At 39.8% G+C, this 26,145-nt stretch overlaps 1 protein-coding gene across 2 annotated transcripts in view; it reads right to left on the bottom strand.

Moving 5' to 3' along the window:
- Positions 1 to 5,557: 5,557 nt before the first annotated feature.
- The window catches only part of LPXN (leupaxin), a gene marked incomplete at both ends in the record, with an annotated part of 45,386 nt that continues 24,798 nt past the window's right edge, over positions 5,558 to 26,145 (bottom strand). For both annotated transcript variants that reach the window (XM_079707933.1, XM_079707934.1), the window contains 6 exons: positions 5,558 to 5,827; positions 6,152 to 6,300; positions 15,643 to 15,724; positions 15,840 to 16,013; positions 16,938 to 17,105; positions 20,738 to 20,837. In XM_079707933.1, coding sequence (XP_079564059.1) covers positions 5,558 to 5,827; positions 6,152 to 6,300; positions 15,643 to 15,724; positions 15,840 to 16,013; positions 16,938 to 17,105; positions 20,738 to 20,837 — 943 coding nt within the window. The remainder of the gene's footprint in view (positions 5,828 to 6,151; positions 6,301 to 15,642; positions 15,725 to 15,839; positions 16,014 to 16,937; positions 17,106 to 20,737; positions 20,838 to 26,145) is intronic.

The following is a 26,145-nucleotide window of genomic DNA, read 5'->3' as shown; positions in this document are numbered from 1 at the left end:
TGTATATCCCATAACTTTCTCCCCTCCTTCTTTCCCTCTCTTTCAAAATTTTCAGATTATTTTAGGAAAACCTCTCTCCCTCTAAGCTCCCCCACCTTATTTTTCAGCCTCCGATATTTCTTAACTCATATCTGAAAATGCAAGGGCACCAGACAGGGAAAGTCATATTTTCCCAGTGTCATTGGACATAATGAAAACCATCACCCTCAACCTCCAGAGCACTAAAAAGTATCCCTATAATCTCCTCTCAGCATCACTATAAATGTCTTCTTTCTCTTCCTCAAGACCTTATAAACCCAATTTTCTTCAAGTACCAGCTTTTGGGATAAAGGTAAATATAATTCTCTTATAATTTTCCAATCTTTTTCCCTTTTTGTTTGCAAGTAAGGCATCAAGTTTTTTAAACTATTTTTCACTACAAATACACAGCATTACAGTAACATTAAAGATTTAATCATTTTCTATGCAGGGGCACTAGACAAAGGAGCATATATAACATGATTTTCAACACATTTTTGCATCTCAGAGGATGGCAGCACCCTTCCCTCTTTTTTGCCCCCTTAGTGATATTGATACACATTACTCAACTTTACTAACAAATTGGACAGGAACAAGAAGTTTGTTTTCTAAATATATGAGCTATGCACAGGATGCCTCAGACTTAAAAAATACAGCATTTCACTGTGCTCTAATGTAAAAAGTACTGGGCAGTGAGCAGATAGTTTTTTGGTCTATTTGTTTTTCATGGTGACATGCAGTGTACATTCTGTACCACTATAGAGTTTACTTGTTCATTTATTCATTTTTTCACAATACTTTAAGTTTACAAAAGAAAGAATATGTCTGTTCTGCTTACTCAATTAATTGGTGACACAATTCCAACTCAAATCAGCTGAAGCAAAAAAAGAAAAGTTACAGCTTCCCAGTCTGAAGCTAAGAAGCTGATATGCTAAGACTGAGTGGCTCAAAAAAAAGAAGACATTGCCTCTCCATTACTTATCTCTACCTTCCTCTGTGTAGGCTTCGTTCTCAGGCTCCCCAAGTGATGCTAAAGATACTACTTCTCAGCAGCAAAGGGTTTTAATATCCTCGGAGCCAGAATCCTAAACAAATCAGAGGGCCTCTTTCCCAGTAAGTCCAGGGAGGGTCCTGGGGAGCAATCTGATTGGCTTTGCTAGGGTCACATATCTACCCCTGATCCAATCACCTTGATCCAGAAGAACAAAGAACATTTACTGGTCAGGCCTGAGACTTGGAGCTGAGGGTAAAGTCAGCCCCACCTATGCACATGGACTGAAAAATGGGAGCCATGCAGTTCCTTGTGGAGAAACTAGACTGAAAAAAATGATGCTGAGAAATGTCCTTCCATTCTATTTCATATCCCCAGTTAGTCCTGTCATATAATGCAACATAGCATATCAAAGTCCAAAGGCAATAAAATCCAAAATCAAATTGTCTCACCGACTCTGAGTTAAAGTTTACAGGAAGTAAAGTCCTGTTTGATTTCTTGATTTGTTCATTCTCAGCTATAGGATTTGTATCATTTACACCCGTGATCTGAGATATCTCTCACTGGAATTGGGATAGTTTTCCCAGGCAGAAATGTTATTCCTAGAATGCAATATTTGTTGAGATTTGGTGATACCTAAAATAGGGAGGCAAGATGGATTGCTCTCACCAGGATGCCAGAATGTCTATGCAATTATCAGAATCCATGGCCTGTCAACCTAAATGCAGTTAGGAGATGTCTTTTCACAGGAAGTTAATTTAAACACCATGCATTTACCATAACTGCAGAGGAGGAAACTCCTACATTAACAGTATATTACCGAATAGATTTGAGACATTGCTTCCTCTGGGCAAAATTATACATTTGTAACAAGCACAACTCAAGCACCAGCACTGATCTGAGAATTCTTTCTTCCTCCTCCAGGGGATCCCAGTAGATTTCCATTTCCCCTTTGACCTCTGGGTTCTCAGCACTTACATGCTGCCCTGATGGAGAGTTTTATCTAATAACACAACCTCCACAATATTTTGAGGGTAAGGAGTCACCTTTTTAGTCTCATATTTTAGTGGCTGCCGCCTCTGTCCTTATTAAGGACCTGCTCACACCTGAGACACTTGCCCCTAGAGAGAGTTGTCACTCCTTCTCACCTTTATTTCAGCTAGATCTCCCTTCTCAGATTCTCACACTGAAGCTGCTTTTTGATGTTTCTTAATGCTGTGCCCCACCCCACCCCCCAGGGCCTAGGGAAGATCAGTATCTCTGCCATATGTTGCTTTTAACATCATGTTCCTGGCTCTCCTCTGCTTTTACATCCTGTAAAGTTCTCAGGCATGTTCCCTCAGGGCACTGGAAAGATCTAGTTTACCTCCCATATTATCTTGAAACTCAGAAGCTCTTTAATATTTTTGTTTTTGAACATATAGTCATATAAATTCAAGATTGCCCTCTTTTTACCAGTTCCCAGATTTTTCAATATTCACATCTCCTCCACAGAGCCCTTGTGTTTTTAGAAACTTAGTCCTGCCCCTAACTCTGGAAATGATCTAGTTTGGTTTAAGGCAAGCTGCATGGTACAATTCCCCAGCAAAAATCACTGGTGGGTATGTGACCTAAGCTAGTACAGTTAGGATGATCTCAGGATTTTTGCTTGCAAAGATAGAGAAAATTACTCTCTCTTCTTCTGCTGGTCACAAACAGGGAGACTGTAGCCAGCAGCCATCCTACAAGGTTACGTGCTAGAACTCATATAGAAAAATGATTGCCATCTTTATCGAAGTATCACCTTGGAGGACTCTATACTTATTCCAAAGAATCATTGGCCAAACTGGGGATTTCCTCCTTGAGAATAGAGTTCCCAATCTACGGCACATTCTTTTATAAAAATACATAGCCTCACAGGTGGAGAAAACCAGTCTTTTGAGGGTAGGTTTTACATTTTTCTTTAATTTTTATTGGAGTTTGGTTGCTTTACAATGTTGTGTTAGCCTCCATTGCACAGCAAAATGAATCAGCCATCCACATACAGGTATCCCCTCCCTTTTGGACTTCCCTCCCATTTAGGTTACCACACTGCATTAGGTAGAGTTCCCTGTATTTATGTTTTAAAAGCTATAACTTACTCAGAACCAAGAGTAAACAGGTATATATCAGTGTGAGAATAGTATTTTTTTAAACAGGTGAACTTTAAAATTTTGAGTGGTTTCCTTGTTGCTAAAACCCTGGTCCTGAAGGCAGCATCTCCTTTTGAACAAATATATAAACACTTACTTTCAATATGAAAAGAAAAAGTTTTCACTTCTTAATTTCACCTTAGTTAACTTTGGTTTTTCTTCGAAACTTTAAAATACATAGCTTCTACTGAAATCTCAAAAGAGCTAATCCTTAAAAAAAAAAAAAAGTCAGCACCTGAATGTTCTTTCTTAAGGGTTAAAACCCAAGCTTCCTTTGTCAAATTCCCAAAGCTACCATATGAACATCTGCAAATGACATCACAGAGTCACATGCAGTAAAGAGGATGTTTAGAAATCGAACACACATTTTGCTTAGTCTGGTACTCTCAGCCAGCCAAACAGGACAAAAACCCAGCTGCTGGCTCCCTACCTGGGTGGCCTCCCACATAGTTTGGATGCCTTTGGAGTTCCTACTTTATAGAATTAACTGTTACTACTTCCTTTTAATTTTCAAAAGCCCCTTATCATCCGTTCCAATAAAGGAGACCAAAATGATAAAGTTTAGCAAGAATCATTTAATCCATTTCAGTTCTCCAAGAAATTCTGTGCCCACATTAATAATCTAAAGACATCAAAGTCAGCCCTATTTTTAAAAATACCTCCAGTGAAGGAGTTTTCCTCAGTAATTAAAAAAAACTTTTTAAAATAAATTTATTTATTTTTGGCTGCGTTGTGTCTTCGTTGCTGCATGGGCTTTCTCTAGTTGCTGCTAGTGGTGGCTACTCTTCGTTGTGGTGCACAGGCTTCTCACTGCGGTGGCTTCTCTTGTTGCAGAGCAAGGCTCTAGGCACATGGGCTTCAGTAGTTGTGTCTCGTGGGCTCAGTAGTTGTGGCTCGTGGGCTCTAGAGAGCAGGCTCAGTAGCTGTGGCACACAGGCTTAGTTGCTCCGCAGCATGTGGGATCTTCCTGGACCAGGGCTTGAACCCGTGTCCCCTGCATTGGCAGGTGGATTCTTAACCACTGTGCCACCAGGAAAGTCCCTGAAAATTTTTTAATAACAAATAATGAAACAGTTATTTTTAAGATCATGGTAAGAGAGATATGGTATAGACCTTATTAATATTTGTTTTGAGGAAGCATGACTCCTTCTGAAGCTGACTTGAGATAGGACATGAGAAAGTCAGATTCTTTAATAGCCTGACAATTTTACTTATAATATTTTTCAGAGGAAAAAATAATTAAGTGGAGATTTTTTTTAGGTGGGCCTGGGATTTCCTAATTCTAACTGGAAAATGGTGAAATGAGGTTTTATAGCATCTTTCTTCAGAGATGCTCTAAGAACAGCCATCTTGTTTGTCTTTATGAGACAACTATGAATTAAGGAAGATGCATGTTTCATTTTTTCAAACAGCTTTATTGAGATATAATTGATATCCAAGAAAATTGGACAAATAGATACAAATTTATGAGTTTGGAGATATTCATACATATGCAAATATGAATTTGGAATTGCCTAGAGGAAATCACTTTTTCCATAGGTAAACAAAGTGATGAAAAACTTTTAAGAAGCTTTGCCATCTTTTAATCAATCACCAAAGTGCAAAAAATAAAATAAAGTGAATGTTATGAATCCAAATTAAGAGAAAAGTTAGTGACTAGGAGTCCCCCTTTTAATTTCTTTTGATTTAAACAAAGTGTTTATTGTATGGAAGTAAACAAGGGGTATGATACAAATTTAATTGCACATTGTACCTAGTATATAACATGGGAAGCAGAAAGTTTATTTACCAAAGTAATATGACATTGAGTCATTAAAACCACAAGCTACTTTATCAATGATGTCAGTATTCAAAGTTGTCCAGTTAAAAATCTACTTTCTCTTGAAAAAGAAATACACTGAAGGGAAATGCAAGGAGCTTAAGAGTGATATCATGATTCCTAACAGCAAGAATAAAGTCTGCAGCAGTGATTGTGAGAAAGTGAGTCACAGGGAAATGTGGGTAGCTTAAAAGACCCAGTTATGAGGGCCAGAAAAGAGAATATCTGAGTAGAGTCATCATAGGGGTGAAAATGGAGAAATGTGAGTAAACCAGTGTGGAATGAATGTGTGCATGTGGAAAATACATCTGCAGAGGCACTAGACAGCAGGTCCCAGATCTAAATTCAAGTACCTGATAAAAAAAAAAGTAAGACCTTAAATCAAAACTTAATACCACAAGCCTAGTCATGTAACATCTAGACGTTCCCTTATTAGTTCATCACCTTTGCTTTCTCTGTAAGCCTATTGAGCAGAAGGTCAGTAACTACAAATGTACTCTTTCCTCTCTTGGTTTAAATGTTATAGCAAATCAGAAGAGGGTGTAGGTATAGCTGAGATTACAGTGGGAAGAGCTTATTGAAGCAGGGTTGACAGTAGGTCTTGTCATTCTGCTCTCTGAAGATTCCCTTCGACAGCTGGGTCAGGCAGAAGGCACATACAAAGTGCTCAGGATGGAACTTGTAGCCCATGGCACTGATGCAGCGACCAGTGATGGGCTGCCCACATCCGTGGCAAAGGGTTCCTCGGCGGTGATGGTAGTGGAGTTCACAGAAGGGACGTCCATCCAGTTCAAAGAAGGAGCCAGTAGAAAAACTGCTAAAGCAGTCCTGGGTGGGGTGGTGGAGAGAAGAAAAAGAAAAGGGAGGCAGATGTCAAACAGTAAAATCATCAGCAAAACTTCAGCCTTGAAATCCCTGCCAGTTTCCTGCCGGTGCAGGAATTCACTCGGGTTCTTGACAAATAGAGGCTAGAATATTTCCCATTTGCAAGACAGATAAGCAAATGCCCACAACGGAGGCTGTGTTTTGTGTTTCTTTTAAGAAGGCCCCTGTCAAATTCTCATCCCGAGCTGTGAACCCTCTTACCAGCTGCCTCTCAGAAAGGAGAGTCCTGATTTTCCCTAAATCCAAGAGATAAGTGAGTATACAGACCCCACAGACAAAGCACTCTGGGTGCCAGACAGTGTTCATGGCTGAAAGGTAGTTTTCCAACACTGGGCGGTTGCAGCCACCACACTTGGGTGAGAACATAGCTAAGAAATCCTTCCGGCAATACGGCTTCTTGTCCTTCTCACGAAAGCCTGGAGAGAGAGAAATCAAAGGTTCACTACTGCACTGTGAGACCTTAAACCAAGTTAGAGACTGAGAAGAGGCCAATGATTTAAACTCTCCCAAACTCAGGGTCTTCATATTCAAAGTGGTGCTAATAGATACCTACCTCAAAGGGCTCTTAGAAGAAATATATGAGATAATGCAGGTAAAGTGTTTCCATATTGTGCCTGGTTCACAGTAAGCATTTAATAAGCATTAAGGTCTATTCCTCCTCGATGCCGTTGTACTGAGTATTCCCTCAGCCTGTACAGTTCTGCCCCAGGCCTTGATATGGCTAGCTTCACCTTGTGTTTCAGAAATCAGCTCAAATATCATCTTATCAGAGAGGCATCTCTTTAGCCTGTATATACACTTCATCTTTTGTATTGTCCTTATAACATTTTCCATTATATGAAATTTTGTGGTCTGTCGTCCATCAGTGGAACATTTGCTCTGAAAGAAACCAGATATTGTTGCTCTGGTCACATTATATCCCTAGTGCCTAATATTTAAAAATAAAGTAATATTAAGTAATAATTTCCAAATCAATGCAAGATCTAAATATAATAATGAAACCCTACAAATACTTGAATTAAATATGGATAGGTTCCTCTTTGATCGAGGAATGAGAAAATTGTGATTAAAAACAGCTCACATTTCAAAAGCAAGTTAGAGACTAATAAATTTAGCTACATTAAAAATACATATGAATGACTTATGCATGACGAAAAAATATCATAAGCAAAGACAAAGACAAAGGACAAACTGAGGAAAATATCTGCTAATTATATCTCAGAAAAATATAGCTAATACAAGAGTTCCTAACTGGATGCATGATTTAAAGTATTGTTTTATAAAATTAAAAAATATATAAAATAGGGCTCCCCTGGTGGCGCAGTGGTTGAGAGTCCCCCTGCCGATGCAGGGGATGTGGGTTCGTGCCCCGGTCCGGGAAGATCCCACGTGCCTCGGAGCAGCTGGGCCCGTGAGCCATGGCCGCTGAGCCTGCATGTCCGGAGCCTGTGCTCCGCAACGGGAGAGGCCACAACAGTGAGAGGCCCGCATAACGCAATAAAAAAAAAAGACACATGTACCACAATGTTCACTGCAGCTATTTACAATAGCCAGGCCATGGAACCGACCTAAATGCCCATCAACAGATGAATGGATAAAGAAGACATGGCACATATATACAATGGAATATTTCTCAGCCATAAAAAGAAACGAAATTGAGTTATGTGTAGTGAGGTGGATGGACCTAGAGTCTGTCATACAGAGTGAAGTAAGTCAGAAAGAGAAAACCAAATACTGTATGCTAACACATATATATGGAATCTAAAAAAAAAAATGGTACTGATGAACCTAGTTGCAGGGCAGAAATAAAGAGGTAGACATAGAGAATGGACTTGAGGACATGGGATGGGAGGGCAAAGCTGGGGTGATGTGAGAGTAGCATCGACATACATACACTACCGAATGTAAATAGTTGGTTGCTGGGAAGCAGCAGCATAGGACAGGGAGATCGGTTCAGTGCTTTGCGACGACCTAGAGGGGTGGGATAGGGAGGATGGGAGGGAGGCTCAAGAGGGAGGGGATATGGGGACATGTGTATGCATATGGCTGATTCGCTTTGTTGTGCAACAGACACTAACAGTATTGTGAAGCAATTATACTCCAATAAAGATTAAGAAAAAAAGATTTCTTTTAAATATATAAATATTTCAATCCTGGAAATTAATCCGTACAAATAATTCAAGAGAAGAAAATTCTATGTTTAAAGATAGTCATTACAGGACTTCCCTAGTGGTGCAGTAGTTAAGAATCCACCTGCCAATGCAGGGGACATGGGTTTGAGCCCTGGTCCAGGAAGATCCCACATGCCGTGGAGCAACTAAGCCCGTGTGCCACAACTACTGAGCCTGCACTCTAGAGCCCGTGAGCCACAACTACTGAGCTGTGTGCCACATCTACTGAAGCCCGTGTGCCTAAAGCCCATGCTCTGCAACAAGAGAAGCCACCGCAACGAGAAGCCAAGCGCACCACAACGAAGAGTAGCCCCTGCTTGCCGCAAGTAGAGAAAGCCCGTGTGCAGCAATGAAGAACCAACACAGCCACAAATAAATTAATTAATTAATTAATTTAAAAAAATAGATAGTCATTACAACACTACTAAGACACCAGAAGTAATCTAACTATACTATTACAAGCACATTTATTGCAGTGTTTTCAGTATTTGGAAATATAATGCTTCAATGAACATCTTCAGGCATATAATCCATTATAATTTGTTTACATAAAGAAAGCCCTAATGGAATAACTGATATTATTTAAATTATTATTATAAAATTATGAAACAACATGGAGAAATGCTTAAGTAAAATATAAGGAATTTCAGATACACTATAACTTTTGTATTCATAAATATTAATAAATGTAGAAAAATATTGGTAGGGCAAATTTTGTGTTACATTAGGTTAAGAAGGTAATAGATTGTAAATGAAATTTTATTCAAAGTCTTCTTATTGTCTTTACATTAAAAAAAGAAAAATATAATAAACTAATGCATCCTCAAGCACTTATTCAAGTGATATATTCCCTCTGCTTCAAAAATCACTTCCCAAGATACTCAGATGTTTTGGTTCTTCACTTAACTCAGGAGTCTGCTTAAGAGAACAACTTATCAGATCACCCTATTTCACTCTCCCCACAACCTCTCCTAACACATAGAGCAAGTTAGTTAATTAGTTAGTTGGCTAGTTTGATTATTGTCTGTCTTTCTCACTAGCATATATGCACCATGAAGGCAGGAACTTTGTTTTTTGTTATTGTCTCCCTAGTACCTAGAATAGTAACTGACACATACTTAGTAGCTGCTCAATAAATATTTAATGAATGAGCAGACATGTGAACAATATTACAATAGCAAAATTGAGACCATCAGCTTCAGAAGAGGGTTGCCCCACTTCAAGATTAACTAGAACATGTATAAACAGGTGAAATTTTCTGGAAGAAACTCTCTTTAGCATTTACAAGGAGAGTCTATCTAAAATGAAGAGGACTATTAGCAATCCCATTTGTGCAGGGAAGTACTTTGTACTGGTTCCAACTGAGGGCTCTCCCTACAGTATTAAATCAAAATCAGATTCTTCACAGCATTCCTCCCATTTTACAAGTGATAAAAGGGAAGCTCAAAGAAATTACATATAACCAATGTCAGTGGAAGAGCTCAAATTCAAATCTAGGCCTAACTTCAAAGCCTAACTTGGATGTCACACCCCTAGCTTAAATGCATTCTGACCTTGACCTCTCTGTGGGAACTGAGAGTATTAGCTGAGCCCAAATATCACAACCCACTAACTTTGTAAATATGAGAGCTCTCTAACTGTGCCCCACCAAAATAGCATGTAAGCAAAACACGCACTGTGGATTCGAAAGCAGCCCATCCAAGAAACATTATTTCTAGAAATACGCTTTGATAGTAGCAGCCAGGCCAAAAACAGGCAATAGGAGTAGCCAGGTTTGGGACCCAAATCATGTAGCTGCAGTGGTCTGTTATCTGCGGTCACTTTTTGATATGCCTTACCTTGTTCAACTATGCTTTCTTTGAAAAGCAGACAATTTAATAGACTTCTGAGGTCTCTATATCTAAGAACGTAAACTAATAATTTTATAAGCTGTCCTGTATTCTTCTTTTCTACCCCTGAGACACAGAAGAGCTCACTTTGCTTTTTCACTTTATCGAAGAATGTCTAGAGTCTGATCAAGTACAAAACTGAAAGCAGGCATGGGGGTTCCCTGGTGGCACAGTGGATAAGAATCTGCCTGCCAGTGCGGGGGACACAGGTTCAATCCCTGGTCCAGGAAGATCCCACATGCCGCGGAGCAACTAAGCCCCTAAGTGCCACAACTAAGTGCCACAACTAGGGAGCCTGCACTCTAGAGCCCATGAGCCACAACTACTGAGCCCGTGTGCCACAACTACTGAAGCCCACGTGCCTAGAGCCTGTGTTCCGCAGCAAGAGTAGCCCCCACTCACCGCAACTAAAGAAAGCCCGCGCGCAGTAACGAAGACCCAACGCAGCCATACATGCATACATACATACATAAGTAAGTAAGTAAGTAAGTAAATAAATAAATAAACTGAAAGCAGGCAGTCCTGCTATTTAAGAAAAACAAACCAACACCCACAACCATCTTTCTTGCTTTTGTGTGGCACACAAACTATAACGTGCATCCATCACCTGGAGAGTTTGTCAATATGCTGACTGCTGGGCCCCATCCCACCCAGAGTTTCTGATTCAGTAGGTTTGGGATGGGGCTCGAAAATTTGCATTCTTGACAAGTCCCCAAGGTGATGCTGATGCTTCATAAAGCAAATGGTGTAAAACTGTGCTTGCCTATAAGTAGGTGTTACTTGAGAAAATTATAAGACATTCCGACTGACCTAGGAACGACCCTCATCTAGGCATTTACAGGGCATCTGGTCTCAAGAATGAGACAGCAGAGAAGTAACAGCCTCCGTTTCAACTCAGGTGAGTCTCAGGAGAGGAATCAAAAGCAATCAGCTAAACTTGCTGTGATACCCCTACATTTAGTAATCCAATAAATTGAGGAAGTTTCAGCACTAACTTTCCTGGAGGCTCTCTCTGGGGCCAATTACCTCTGGAGGACAGATGAGAAACACTAACAATTAAAAGTGCCTTAGAGAGAAGGGTGTTTATACTCTGGTGAGGCTCTTAGCCACAGGGGAAATTAGGGAGCACCTGCATGGCCTGGATAATGAACAATGAAAAAGAAAGACATAGGCACTGAGGACCTGGTCCCTACGGGAGGATGCTAAGGCCCAATGTGCTTAGAAACTTGAACCTTAAAGAGGAATTCTCTGAACTGAAACAAAAATGCAGACGAATTTAATTTCCCAGGAGGCTCAGTAGTTAAGCTGTCATTACAGAAACTTTGTGTGTGACTATGTGACTTGGGGCAAGGCAGGATGCCTTGGACTAATTAATGGACTAACCATATGGCAGGAGACCCATTTACAGAAAACAAAGGATGAAAACAAAAATACAACCCAAGAGGAGCTTCTGATTAGTAAATGGCCTTTTTTGTCACTTGATTCAATAAGTATGTTTTAGGTGTGGCTTCATATTTTCATGTAAAGTCATAAATGACCAAATCAGCCTTGTCTGGTTAGAAGGGGTCCAAGTCAAAAACAGTAAGAACTAGCTACCTTCATGGCACTTTCTGATCATCCTATGAATAGGGTATTTTTCTTTTGTATCTAACTTACGTCTCTTCTTGAAATATGTCTGCATCCTGTTATTCTGCTCTCAGGCAACTTCCACATCATAATCAATCTGTGAGCAGTATTCACTTGCTGACTGTTCTACTCAACAAACCCTCAGACTTCTAAGGCTACCAGTGCAATATAAACTGACCATGACTTAGATTAAATCTCAATGAAAAATGCTGCTTAACCAAAGTGCAATCTAAAAATGAAAGACCTAATGATTTGTGAAAAGCATTGAACAAGCTTCAGTGAGCAAGCAAATTACTACAAAGCACTTTGACAATGGATTTTATCAGTGCTACTCTATCCACGTCTGTCTTCAAATAAAGTGTACCGTGTTGGTGCCAAAAAGTAAAGAGACAACAACAGCAGAAGAGGGATTGAGTCTGTCAAGGGGCAGTTATGATGGTGCAGAACAAAACATGGAACTTGCTGAAATGAGACCTGAATTTAAATTCCAATTCTTTGATTTTCTAGTTGCATGACTTAAAAAAAATCACTTTACCATCCTGATGCTCAGTGTTTCCATCTATAGCTTGGTAAAATGTGGGATAAAATTATTCTCTCAAAGTTGTGGTGGGGATTAAATGAATAATAGTTAGGAATATACATAATAACCTGCCTGATATTTAGGACCTGACCTCCAGGAGAACGGCACAACACACAGGTTTATCTTCACGCCTTCTTGAAACATCACCACAATAGTTAAAGAATTATTTAAAACAGAAAGACTCATAGGAAAAAAGAGAAAAGGAAAGGACATGCCACAGATGAGATATCAATAAAATTCTCCAAAATTTAAAGTAGGTATTAGAGTGGCATGTAGCTTGGCAGAAAGAAAAAACAAACTGAAACCTAAATCTCTGAAGAGGAGAGGTGCCAATAAAACTCAAGCCATCCTGAGCTCCAAAACATCAAAGGGGCTCAGGAACTGAATGCATAAAATAGTCTTCAAGGCTGAAAACAGGATTGGTTGAAAGTCTAAAGAGCTGTCAGAAAATCAGATCTCTCATCTTACCATAATATGCAGTGGTTATTTCTATAAATTTCAAACCAGAGGGTCTCATTGATCAGGGATACTGGACATCATAAGAAAAGAAGTCAAGCTTTCTACTAAAAATTGAGAATTAAATAAAAGTTGGCATGCTGAATGGTGAAAACCCCATCCCCCAATCTCTTTTACTAACTTTTGTAATGTCAACAAAGGAGAGTAACTCTTTGGTAAAATTTATTCAAGATGAAAGACCTAAAATATTAATAGTCAGGGGTCCCGCAGCAAAATGGCCAGAGCACCCTACCTGAGTACCATACAGTTGAGTCCACCAGTCAACACGTGCTGCCTTACCCACAGAGCTTCCAGTTAGCATTTTAGTGTCTCATTCATTCTTAAATAAAAAATGGGCAACCAAAGGTCAGCAGCATTTGGCAAAGACCATTGTAACAAGATATAAGGCATCAAGGTGTCATAGACATCAAAGTTCAAAGTGGGCTGCAAGACATCCCTCAAAGTAGATAGCCACGGACTATTTGCACAAATCTTGAACTCCTCACTCACACCTAGGATATAAAACAGGTAAAGAGAAGGGGAAATTGAGAGAGGGATTTCTCTGGAGAAAACTGTGCTATGTGTGCTCCACCACCACCACCAAGAAGCATGTGGTATGGTTCCGGCTAGCCTCAAGTCAAGAGAGGGAACTCAGTGGGGTCACTCAGAGAGCTGGGTATGTGTCCCCTGCCATTAGCGGGATGCAGTTGATGGTACTTGATTCATCCCAGGTGAGCATCTGGCTGAAGGGGCTTATGGCAGCTGAATAGAGTGACATGCCTCAAATTAACTGCAGTCCCCACTGACTGCAAGAGAAATATGCAAGTTTCCCATGGTCCATATTTGAAACTATGAGTGAAAGAGTTAATCTGGAACCATTATAATCATTTCTAAGTGATCACCTTGAGGGAACAATGAAAATCCTGCAGAAAAGAGTCTCTGTGCAATGGATCCTCAAAGATCCATGTACTTAGGGGAGAACGGCCAGCCAAGACATGTAAAGGGCCACCAAGAATTTGTAATTGGATCCGGACTGAATCCACAAAAACATCCAAGTAAAAAAAGAAAGTCAGAGTTAAATATCTGCCAGGCCCGGAGAGCACAAAGCAAATTAGACAAGTTAGAACTTTCCTGCCCTGCAGTCTCACCTCTTCCACCCCTGTTTCAACCCTGGAGGGGTCAGCTATCAAGATTAGCAATGGGTATGAGAGTGGAAGCAAGAAAGGACCAATGAAAGGCCACAACCCCCTTCCCTGGCCTCCTGCAGCTTAAAGGCCCCATCAGGGGAGAGAGTAGCTGTCACTTTAAAGTTGGAAAGCTTTAGCTCTTACACAGACTGAATTACCTAAGGACTTAGATTTGTGTAGATTTGTGTTTTGTGTCTTAAATTGATTTTCTATTTAGAAGAGTTTGTTAAGAACAATAAAAAAGACATGGGACTGCCCAAATCTTTATTTAGAAGAAAACTTTTCCCACTGAGTTAATTCTAAAAGGACAGGAACAGAAAAAATAAAGAAGCTTTCTGATTCCATGCATGAATCATATTTGTTCAAAAGAAACATGAAAAGAAGTCAGAAGAAAATCAAGAAAATTCAGAAAACAGAAGGAAAAAAAGCTTGCAAAAGGGGAAAAACAGGTCACATAGAAAGGATCAGGAACAAGAACAAAATTTTAAGAAAAAACTTCTCAACCATGGAAGCTGGAAGACAGTGAAGCAATGTCTTCAGAATGATGAAGGGAAATAGTTTCCACCTAGAATTCTATGTCTGGGCAACTTAAGGTAGAAAAATATTTTCAGATATTCAAGGTTTCAAAACTTTTACCTCCTATTCATTCTTTCTCAGAAGCTACTGGAGGTGTGCTCCACCAAAATAAAGGCAATAATATGTATTGAAAGATAGAGGGAAATAGTAAAAATAATTCCCAAGATAACGGCCCAGAATAACAGCTTCTCAGCAGGCCTGAGGAGAAACCGTTTTAGGCAGGAGCAGATGGGTCAAAGCATCCTGGACAGATGTCTCCAAGAAGAGAACACATGGAACTGACATATTACCAGATGTGGCTGGCCCTTTTGAGAAGGGTTTCACAGCTCTGTCAGATAAATTAGTGATAAGTACAATGAGAATTAATGAAAAAGGGATCCAAATATTAACTTCAGGAAAAAACAAATGTATATGAAAAGGACACCATGATAATGATAATCATCATCATTACCAGTCTCCATGTGCCAGGCACTGTTGTAAACGCTATACTGATACTGTCTCTTAAAATCTGCATAATGACCCTAGAAGGTAAGCATTATTATTAGGCCCATTTTACTCATGAGGAGAGCGAGGTACAAAGAGGTTAAATGATTTGAACAACATCCCATAGCTGATAAATACCACAGCCCAGATTTGAACCAGACGGTCTAACCCCAAAATCCATGCTCTACTATATCAGTTTGTTACGTGGCTCAGCTGTGAGCAATATTTATGTGACTGTCAACATATACACACTGAATACTGATCTGGCCTATAATTATGACCTAATTATAACTGAGAGAATGGGCGAGGAATTATGTTGGGGGTAGGTGGGGTAGTAATAAAATTTCTAAATCCTCATTTCTCCTGGTAGAAAGTTAATACATAATGGTTAAAACTGGGGGAAAAAAATCAGTACATAGTAATATATTATTTAAAACATACAAAGAAATAATAGAAGAAGCTAAAAAATTTACAGAAGAGAACTGGATTTGGCAGTGGAAAAAGGAAAAGCAAGGGACTGTTCTTTTCAATATTACTCTTGAAGTAATATTTGCATTTTTAAACTATGCATTTGTATTTCTTTGATTAAAAAAGTCAATTTAAACAAAATTCATCAACGTTGGAAAAAGGTAGGGAGGGATGGCATTTGGTACTGAAATGGGCACTTGGATGGTAGAGGCAAGAACCAGGACCAGCAAAGCAGATCAGGGAAAAGCTCTGCTGGTCTTCTTGTAACCACCCTGGGCCATACCTTCTTCACCAAACACCTCTCCACAGTGAGCGCAGAAGAAGTGCTCTGGGTGCCAGGTTTGGTTCATGGCCGTCAGCACTTTCTGGAAAAGAAACACACCGGAGAGATTAAAATGCTACAGAGCTGTAAAACATGACCCCAGCGCTAAGTGAGGAGTAAAAGCTACATGAAAGCAGGGGGAAGGGCGGTTTACTTACATCCAGGATGGGAGCAGCACAGTAAGCACAGCGTGGAGAAAAAAGTTGGTGGTAGTCCTTGGGGCAGTAGGCCAAGCCACTCCGTTCAAAGAAGGGACTGGAGCCAATCTCTTTTTTGCAGTGAGCGCAGACAAAGTGCTCTGGATGCCAGGCTTTCCCTAGAGCATGGATCACCTGGAGAGCAAAACAAAGCCTGGCAAGTGGGGGCCCAGTTGAGGGCTCTAGGGTCCATAGGGGGCACGACTCTGGAGGGCGCTCTTCCAACAGTATTCCATGTAAACGACTACCCCTGGAGTTACACAACACTGAGGCCTAGACCTAGGTTCTACCCATGTGGTCTCTTGTCTGTACTTTATGGATAGTAAAACAGTGCCCAACTTTCCTGAGTGATCACACTGAGAAAAGCCTATAAATGATCATTTCCACTATACTGCCCCAGAGGATGGGAGAAACAAAATAGAGCATGGTAGTGATGGACAAGAGATAACTAACTATATCTTGGCATGGAAGGGATCCCTGGAAGAGGAGAAGGCCAGTGACAGTTTTTATTCCTCTGATCTGAACACCTCATCTCACACCCCATGCAAAATCAGGTCTCAAAGCCCTTTATTATGGTTTTGGTGAAGGATGATGCCCGAGCAGGAGTTTGTGGTCATGATATGGAGCCGAGTGCAGCTAAAAATCGAAATCAATTGATTTACACCCAGAATGTTTGAACAGAGGGAGCAGTGAGAAAGTTCCTCTGGGTGAAGGCAGTACAAGAAAATGGTTAAGAGCTCAAACTCGGGAGTCAGACTCTCCTGGGTTTGGATCTTACCTCTACCTCCTACTAGACCTTGGACATGTCAGTTAATGACCCTGAGTCCTCGGGTTCCTCATCTTTATAAGGGGCTTGTGACCACTGAAGGGCTAATGTGACCATTAAATAAAGGAATACTTGTAAAGTGCTTTGTTCAGTGCCTGGAGCACTGTAAGGGATCAGTAACTATTACTAAACTGTCTTAGAATATAAGGAGAAAGAGCAATCCTTAGTGGGATGGAGACAGACATACACACAGACATAGACGGCTGTAGGATCAACGACTTGGCCTAGCCCACCTTTCCAGCAATCGGTTTCCAGCAGGAGACACAATGGCCCTTGGGCACTGTCGCAATTCCAAGGTCCTGCAGTTCCTGCTCCAAACCCCCCAGCATTGAGTCCAGAGAGGCCTTGTGATCCTGCTTGTCTGGTAAGTGTTTCTTGCTGGTATCTGCTTTCATTGTAACCTGTATCAAGAAGAGAACCATAAAGAGAATCATCCTCACTGGCATCTTCTGCATGATCTCTTGGTCTTTCGCTAACCTTCCTCCAAGGCACTGGGAGAATCTAACATTGTAACACCAATAAAAATGCTTTCATTTCCTTTTCATTCTAAGTTCCTCAGGGCAAATGAAATCTGACTAATCTTCCCCTGTTTGCAAATCTTTTCTGGCGATAGGAAATTGAATACATGAAGATGATACTTTATTTCTTATGATGACCACAGGCCAACAATTAACCTTATCTTCTTTTTATTCGTTTATTTTGCAATATGTATTGGGCACCTGGTTTGTGCCAGTCACTGCTCTAGGCTCTTGGTATAGAACAATGTACAAGACCAACCAAGTGTCTGCCGTCATGCAGTTTACATTCTCTGGGTAATAGACAATAAGCAATTAAAGAAATAAATATATGATGTATATCTCGGGTGGAGATAAGATATAAGTTATATATTGAGGCAAATGACAGAGGGTGAAATGGAGAGGAAAAACTGATTTAGATGAGGGTGATCAGAGAAGGCTCCCTGAGGAGGTGATATTTGAGCAGATATTTGAGTGATGCACTGACATCTAGAAATATTGATATTTGTGGGAAAAGCATTCCAGAGGGAAGGAAGGCCCAGAGGAAGGAAACAGTCTGACACATAAAAAGAAAAGTAAAAAAGGTCAGTAGGGCTAGAGCAGAGGGAATGAGACAGGAAAAAATGATGGAAAAAGAGGCAAAGATCACATAGGGCCCTCAGGATAAAAGCCACAGTTTTATTCCAAGGGTGATGGAACCATTTTGTTTCAAGCATGAGAGTGAAAGAATCTGATTTACAAGATCCTTGTGGTAGCCGAGTGAGGAATTAGGTGTAGGCAAGCCAGAGTGGAATTAGAGGCACTCGTTAGGCAGGAGACCATTATAACAGCTCAAACTAGAAATGACTTGGACCAGTGTCAGTGGAGAAGACGGTGAGAAGTTGTCAGATAAGACTTGCTGATGGATTGGATTTATTAAAGCAAAACTCCAAAACAGCGATTATAAAACGTTCAAAGGAAAAACCTCAAATTACAAAACAGAACAAATTACAAATTGCCCAACTTATCCTTTGTCAACTCTTGTCCTGAGATCCCATCTCTCTCAACTCCTTTCCAACCGGGCTACTGCAACCATCTATCTAATACTTCCTGATCAGAGAACTACAATGATTCTCCATTGCTTCCAGCATGGAATTTGCAGCACCAGATGGACATTCAAAGTCTCCCATCCACTGCCCTCACTTTACCTTTCCAATCTCATCTTTTATTCCTCAGTAAAAGGCTCCATTGTTTAAAGCCAGCGAGGTTCCCTGCAGTCTTCTGAATGTGATCTGTTACTGTCTGCCTTCAGGCCTCTACTTATCCACTTTTTACTGCCTGGAATAACCTCACGTTATCTCACTAATCCAAAATGCTCATTTCCCTTCAAGCATCTTATCATATGACACATTTCCTTCCTCCTCTATTATATAATGTTAGTTAATGCTGAAGAGAGTAGTGTTCAAAAGGTTAACATGGAAAAGGCCTGAAAGTACCTAAGTAAAAACACAATAACGTATCTATAGCTACATGTCGTACATTTACATCTATAGCTATTTGCTGGTATATTCCAGAATACTTTTGAAAGCGTACGTAAAAAGTAGAAAATACTGACTACCTCCAAGGGGCAGAACTGGATGGCTGGGAACAGCTCAGTGTAAACTTTTGTACTTTTGATTTTTGTACAGTGTAAAGGTATTCAAAAAATAAACAGATATTTTTTGAACACATAAATCAACCAAGACACGTGCTAAACCAATTTAAAAACACCACACAATTAAAACTCCTAGTGCAGGGACTTCCCTGGCAGTCCAGCGGTTAAGTCTCTGCACTTCCAATTCAGGGGATGCGGGTTCGATCCCTGGTCGGGGAACTAAGATCCCACATACAGAGTGGCATGGCCAAAAAAAAAAAATTCCTAATGTAGATTTTTTTCTAGTCTTTTCAGATATACAGTGCAATGAGGAATGCACCCAGCTTTACTGTAGACATTAAAGAAACCTTGTTTCTGATATTTATTCATTTGTCCCTCTAATAAGTATGCATTATTCATAATGTATCAGGAACAGTGCTGGGCATTGGAAGTCCAAAGGTGAGCCTCAGAGATAAGCTTCCTGCCCTTCCAATCACACACATTTTTATACACTGCCCTGAAATTATTTCATAGTCATTTCATGGGTGCATATCATATCCCCCAACCAATTCAGAATGGATGGATTCTCTACCTTAGGAATTCTAGCTCAATATTCTGTAATAACCTAAATGGGAAAAGCATTTGAAAAGGAATATATACCTGTATATGTATAAGTGAATCACTTTGTTGTACATCTGAAACTAACACAACACTGTTAATCAACTATACTCCAACATAAAATAGTTTAAAAAAAGAATGAATTCTAGATGATAATTCCCTTAATAAATTCTTAGGTCCATTTATGTGAGTTCCATTCCCTGCCAGGTCAGTGAGCTTGCCACCCATGCTCTGGAGACTAGAACAAGGGGCCAGATTTTATCTCAGTATGAATTTAGGACTCATCCTTCCTACTGTCAAAGCCACACTTTGCTCTCCTTTGCCCTGACCCAGCTTGCCCACGGGTCTCCTCCATCCCACTCAGGGGGTTCTCTTTAACAGCCCTTCCACACTTTATCCAGCTTTAATGGCAAACGATCTGTCTTTTATTCTATAAGTGTCACAGAGTCTTATGCCTCATCTTATCAAGCACACTCCAAGCCCCTTGAGATCAGAACCCCTATCACAGTTTCTTTTATGTCCAGATAATACACCTTAAAAAAGCTGATACAGGGCTTCCCTGGTGGTGCAGTGGTTGAGAGTCCGCCTGCCGATGCAGGGGACACGGGTTCGTGCCCCGCTCCGGGAGGATCCCACATGCCGCGGAGCGGCTGGGCCCGTGAGCCATGGCCGTTGAGCCTGCACGTCCGGAGCCTGTGCTCCGCAACGGGAGAGGCCACAACAGTGAGAGGTCCACGTACCGCAAAAAAAAAAAAAAAAAAAAAAAAAAAAAAACACCTGATACAAATGAACTTATATACAAAACAGAAATGGACCCACAGACATAAAAAACAAACTTATGGTTACTAAAGGGGTAAAGGGGTGGCGGGGGGTAAATTAGGAGTTTGGAATTAACAATATACACACTACTATATATAAAATAGATAACCAACAAGGACCTGCTGGATAGCACAGGGAACTATACTCAATATTTTGTAATAACCTATAAGGGAAAAGAATCAGTTATATTATATATATATATATATATACACACACACACACACACACACACACACACACACACACACAACTGAATCACTTTGCTGTACACCTGAAACTAATACAACACATTGTAAATCAAGTATACTTCAATTAAAAAAAATACATAGTACAAATTTGAGTTCATCCATTGAATTAAATTTAGTACGGGAAAATGAATAATGACTTAGGAGAGTTTCTCAAGGGGGAATGCAGAGCTGAGTTCACAGAGATACGACCCTGAAGGCTGTATTGCAGGGACTGTGCTCACCTGAGTCTGCATTTCACACAGGTGGGCCATCAGCTCCTCCAACTGCACAGCTGCTGAGGTTTTAGGAGGTGGTGGTGATTCCTTTGGCTCCTGGACCTCACTATAGGGAGAAAACAAAAAGTCATACCAACACATCAAACTCAAATAAATGTTAGACCATGCATAAAATACCAGAAAATGCAGTTTTAACTATTAACCCCTTAGATATGACTAAAACTAGAGACAGAGACTATTTTTCAAAAATAGGTACCAAACATCTGAACAAGGTCTTTGTCTCCATGTCTCCCTCTGGTCGTCTCAAAAACTGACTATTGTTCTCAAGTGCATGAAGAAAAGTGCCGGACCTGTAGCTGGGTGGTCATTCTCCCCCAACAACCAGGAAAAAAGCAGCCTCTGAAAAGAGTTTGAAGACCACTGTCCAATGTGTATTTTTTATTTTAACAGTATTCTTTTTAAAATTATAAAGTATTATATCTTCTTTCAGTTACTGTCAAGTGAAAGACAAAAAATAAATATATAATATATATACTATATATTTATATGTTTAATATATATTTATATAACATATAATAACATTTATATAATATATAAAATACATAAAAATAAATAAATACAGAGAAGACATTGGTCCATGGGCCCCAGAAAGAGTAAACAGATTTTTATTCAAATACCTGAATAATCATTAGTAAAATGAACCATGTGTGAGGACACAAAATAGAGTCTAATAAATTCTAAGAAGTAAATCATACAGACCATATTCTATCTACTTAGGTAAAAATAAAGTAATTCTAAGTAATTCTTGGGAGGAAAAAAAATTAACAATTTTCAAACTATTTAGAAATAGCTATAAAATCACACATGCTCTTCAGAGTTGAAAGCAAAATGTTATTGAAAGGAAAAATATAAATAGACTTAGGTGCAATATTGAAAAATAAAAAAGACCAGAAGCAAATGAAACATCCAACTCAAGACTCTCAAAAAATAAAAAATAAAATAAAAAGTAAACAGAAGGAATAAAAGCATAAATCAATTAAACAGAAAACAAACCAAAAAAACTAACAGCTTTTTGGGAGCGTTGTATAAATTACCAAGTACATAATAAAATATGGAAAAATCACCCAGTAGGTTCAATGAATATCCCAGAAACTTGGTACTAAAACCAAAGACAGAATGGTGTACGTGTGTGTGTGTGTGTGTGTGTGTGTGTGGTAGTGTGCACACCAGTCATCCAAGAATGGTTCAACATTACAAAAAGGATTATTATTAATTCACTATACTAACAGAAAAAGAGAAAATCTTTATAAACATATTGAGAAGTACTGAAAAGCAACTGAAAACAAATTTAACCACCATTCCTGTTGTTGAAGATCGAGGAGAAGAAGAAAAATTCCAACCTGACAAAATATGTCTATAAAAATCTATAACAAGCCTCATATTTAATAGTCAAATACTAAACACATTTCTAATTAAGGGAAGAGGAGGACAAGGCTCCTACTATCATTGCTAGTCTCCAATATTATTCCAGAATGCATTAGCAAATGCATTTAAAAGTAAAAATAAGAGATTTATATATTTTAAAGAAAAACGTAAAGCACTCTCACTCTTTTTAAATATATAATAATATTCCTAGAAAATGACAGATAAATGATATAACAACTATTATAATGAATTTTTAAAAATCAGGATGGCTACAAGATACAAGAATAAAATGAAATAATTAGTGTCTCTCCTATAGACCAGGGGTAACTGATTTGAAAATCCAATGAGGAGAAAAATGTGTTCACAATACCAAGAAAAAAAATATTAAGTATTAAAGAATAAATCTAACAAGAAATGTGTAAGATTTCTATGAAGAAAAATCACTAAAAAGAAGACCCACCTAAATAAAGATGTATAATATTATGTCAGTTTCTCCCAATTAAACTATAAATTCAATGTAATCCATACAAAAATTATAATCGAATTATTCAAGTTAATAGGCTGATGCTAAAATTCAATACAAGTGAGAACACTCAAGGCAATTTTGAAGAAAAAAAAAAAAACAGGGATAACTTGTCCCAGTAGATGCGGTATCCTACAGAGTGATAATAATTTAATTTGTGTGATATTGGTAAAGAAACAGACAAGTAGATCAAAAGTAGGGTAGACTAGAAAACCCAGAAACAGACTCTGGTACCTATGAGCACTTTGCATATGGTAAACATGGCATTTCAAATAATCAGAAACAGACTATTAGAATCAAGGTACATGATAACCTATTTGGAACACAATAAATTTAGATCCCTAACACACTGTACACACAAATGTGTTTTTAATGAATTCAAGATATAAATGTTTAAACAAAAATACTAGAAGAAAATGGAGGATTTTTAAAATAATTTGGAGTGATAAAGACTTTCCTAAGAAAGGCATAAAATTCTGAAGTGATGTCAAAAAAGAAAAAAATATTGATAAAGATAGTATTTAAAACTTTAACATGAATAAATATTTAAAACATAAACAATATTCAAATATTTAAAAGTTGATTAATCAATAGTAAAAATATAACCCAAGAGAAACCTGAGCTAAGGATTTTTAAAAAAGTAAGTTTCAGAAAAAGAAATTTGAATGTTTACTACATAAAAATATACTCAATCTCAATCTTTAATATGGAAATTAAATGGTGAGATACCATTCTTTTCCCGTGAATCAAAGTTTTGAAAGATTGACAATATGCAGTGTTGGCAAAAGTCAGGGTTATATCTACACATATACATTTACATATATTATAGGTAGCTACATAAATTATAAAACCCTTTGCAAGGCAGCATCTATCAATATTTCAAATGCATATGCCCTTGGATGCAGCAATTTCACTTCTAAGACTCTATCCTACAGAAAAATTGGACATATCTGTAAAGATATACATACAAGGACATTCCTTAAAACACAAAAACAGAATAGTTTTTATGAGCAATTTGAAATTAGACTAAATGAAAATATAGTCAAATAAATTATGGTCCACCCATGCTATAGAATAACCCTGCAGCTGCCAAAAAGAATGCCAACATAGAATTTTATGAACTAAGGAAGACTTCTAAGTTATATTGTTAACTTAAAAAAGCAAGGCCCAGAACAGTATGAAAAATATCCTTCCATTTATGTAATTTTAAAAGCACAGATACAGACCCTGGGGGCTTGTAAATTTCAGGGGCTGGAGGGGGATGAGGAAGAACCAGCAAGGTGATGGAGAAGGAGAAGCCATTTGGGGAGCAGGAAAGCTGATATCTTCTCCCATTTACTGATCAATCCGTCTCAGGAAAGGCAGATTTACAAAGGTCTTAAGACTGAGGGTATTGGACTCAGTTGGATCTGGATTCAAATCTCCATCACAAACAAAAATTTTAGAAATAAAGTTTGCAGCTAAAGATGTCCTTCGTGAGCCGGAGAAAGATGGCGGAAGAGTAAGACGCGGAGATCACCTTCCTCCCCACAGATACATCAGAAATTCATCTACACGTGGAACAACTCCAACAGAACACCTACTGAACGCTGACAGAAGACCTCAGACCCCCCAAAAGGCAAGAAACTCCCCACATACCTGGGTAGGTCAAAAGAAAAAAAGAATAAACAGAGACAATAGGATATGGACGGGACCTGCACCAGTGGGAGGGAGCCGTGAAGGAGGGAAGGTTTCTACACACTACAAGCCCCTTCGAGGGTGGAGACTGCAGGTGGCGGAGGGGGAAAGCTTCGGAGTAGCGGAGGAGAGCACAGCAACAGGGGTGTGGAGGGCAAAGCAGAGAGATTTTGGCACAGAGGATCGGTGCCCTCAGGCACACACCAGCCCGAGAGACTTGTCTGCTCGGCCGCCAGGGCGGGCGGGGCTGGGAGCTGAGGCTCGGGTATCGGCTTTCAGTCGGAGCGCAGGGAGAGGTCTGGGGCTGGCGGCAGGAAGAGACCCTGAAGGGGTTAGTGCTAGCCCGGAGGGAGTCCGGGGAAAGGGTCTGGAGCTACCGGAGAGGCAAGAGACTTTTTTCCCTTTTGTTGCCTGCTGCGCGAGGAGAGGGCATTCCCCTCCCTCCCCTCTGCCTGAGTGAGCCAGAGCCCCCGAATCAGCGGCTCCTTTAAACCCGTCCTGTCTGAGCGAAGAACGGACGCCCTCCGGCGACCTACGCGCAGAGGCGGGGCCAGGTCCAAGGCTGAGACCCGGGAGCTGTGAGAGCAGAGACACGGAAATCTCTCTGTGCAGCCTCCGAGGCAGCGGATTAAAGCTCCACGGTCCATTTGATGTGCCCTGCGTCTGTGGAGTGCATGAATGGACAGCGAATCATCCCAAATTGAGGAAGTGGACTTTGAGGACAAGATTTAAGACTTTCCCCCCCTTTTTTTTTCCCTCTTTTTACAACGAATTATCTCAAATTAAGGAGGTGGACTTAGCAAGATTTCAGACTTTTCGCCCTTTTCCTCTTTTTACAACGAATTATCCCAAATCGAGGAGGTGGACTTGGAGAGCAAGATTTTTGATTTTTCCCCCTGCTCTCTTTTTGTGAATGTGTATGTGTAATCTTCTGTGTAAGATTCTCTCTGTATAGCTTTGCTTCCACCATATGTCCCAGGGTTCTTTCGGTCCGTGTTTTTTTTCAATAATTACTTTTTAATTTTAATAACGCTACTATATTTCATACTTTATTCTATTTTACTTTACCTGCTCTTTCTTTTTTTCCTCCCTTCCCTTCCTCCCTCCCTCCCTCCGCTCCTCCTTTCCTTCTTTCTTTTTCTTTCCTCCATCCCTCCCTCCCTCCCACCCTTCTTCTTTCCACTTTCTTTTTCTTTCCTTCCTCCCTCCCTCCCTCCCTCCTGTCTTTCTTTCTTTCTTTCCTTCCTCCCTCCCGCCCTCTCTTCTTCCATTCACTCTTCCTTTTGCTTTCATTCCTCCCTCCCTCCCTCCTTTCTTTCCTTTCTTTCCATCCTTCCTCGCTCCCTCCTTTCTTTCTTTCTTCCTTCCTTCCTTCCTTACTTCCCTTCTTCCTTTCTTTCAATCTCTCTTTCTTTCTTCTACTAATTATTTCTTTCTACTTTTTCTCACTGTTATTCTGAGCCGGGTGGATGAAAGGCTCTTGGTGCTGCAGCCAGGAGTTAGTGCTGTGCCTCTGAAGTGGGAGAGCCAACTTCAGGACACGGGTCCACAAGAGACCTCCCAGCTCCACAAAATATCAAGCAGCGAAAATCTCCCAGGGATCTCCATCTCAACACCAGCACCCAGCTTCAGTCAACGACCAGCAAGCTACAGTGCTGGTCACCCTATGCCAAGCAACTAGCAAGGCAGGAACACAACCCCACCCATTAGCAGAGAGGATACCTAAAAACATAATAAGGCCACAGGCACCCCAAAACACACCACCAGACGTGGACCTGTCCACCAGAAA

This window comes from Hyperoodon ampullatus, assembly GCF_949752795.1.
Source record: "Hyperoodon ampullatus genome assembly, chromosome: 7".
Taxonomy (NCBI): domain Eukaryota; kingdom Metazoa; phylum Chordata; class Mammalia; order Artiodactyla; family Ziphiidae; genus Hyperoodon; species Hyperoodon ampullatus.
This window is presented reverse-complemented; position numbering and strand designations above follow the sequence as displayed.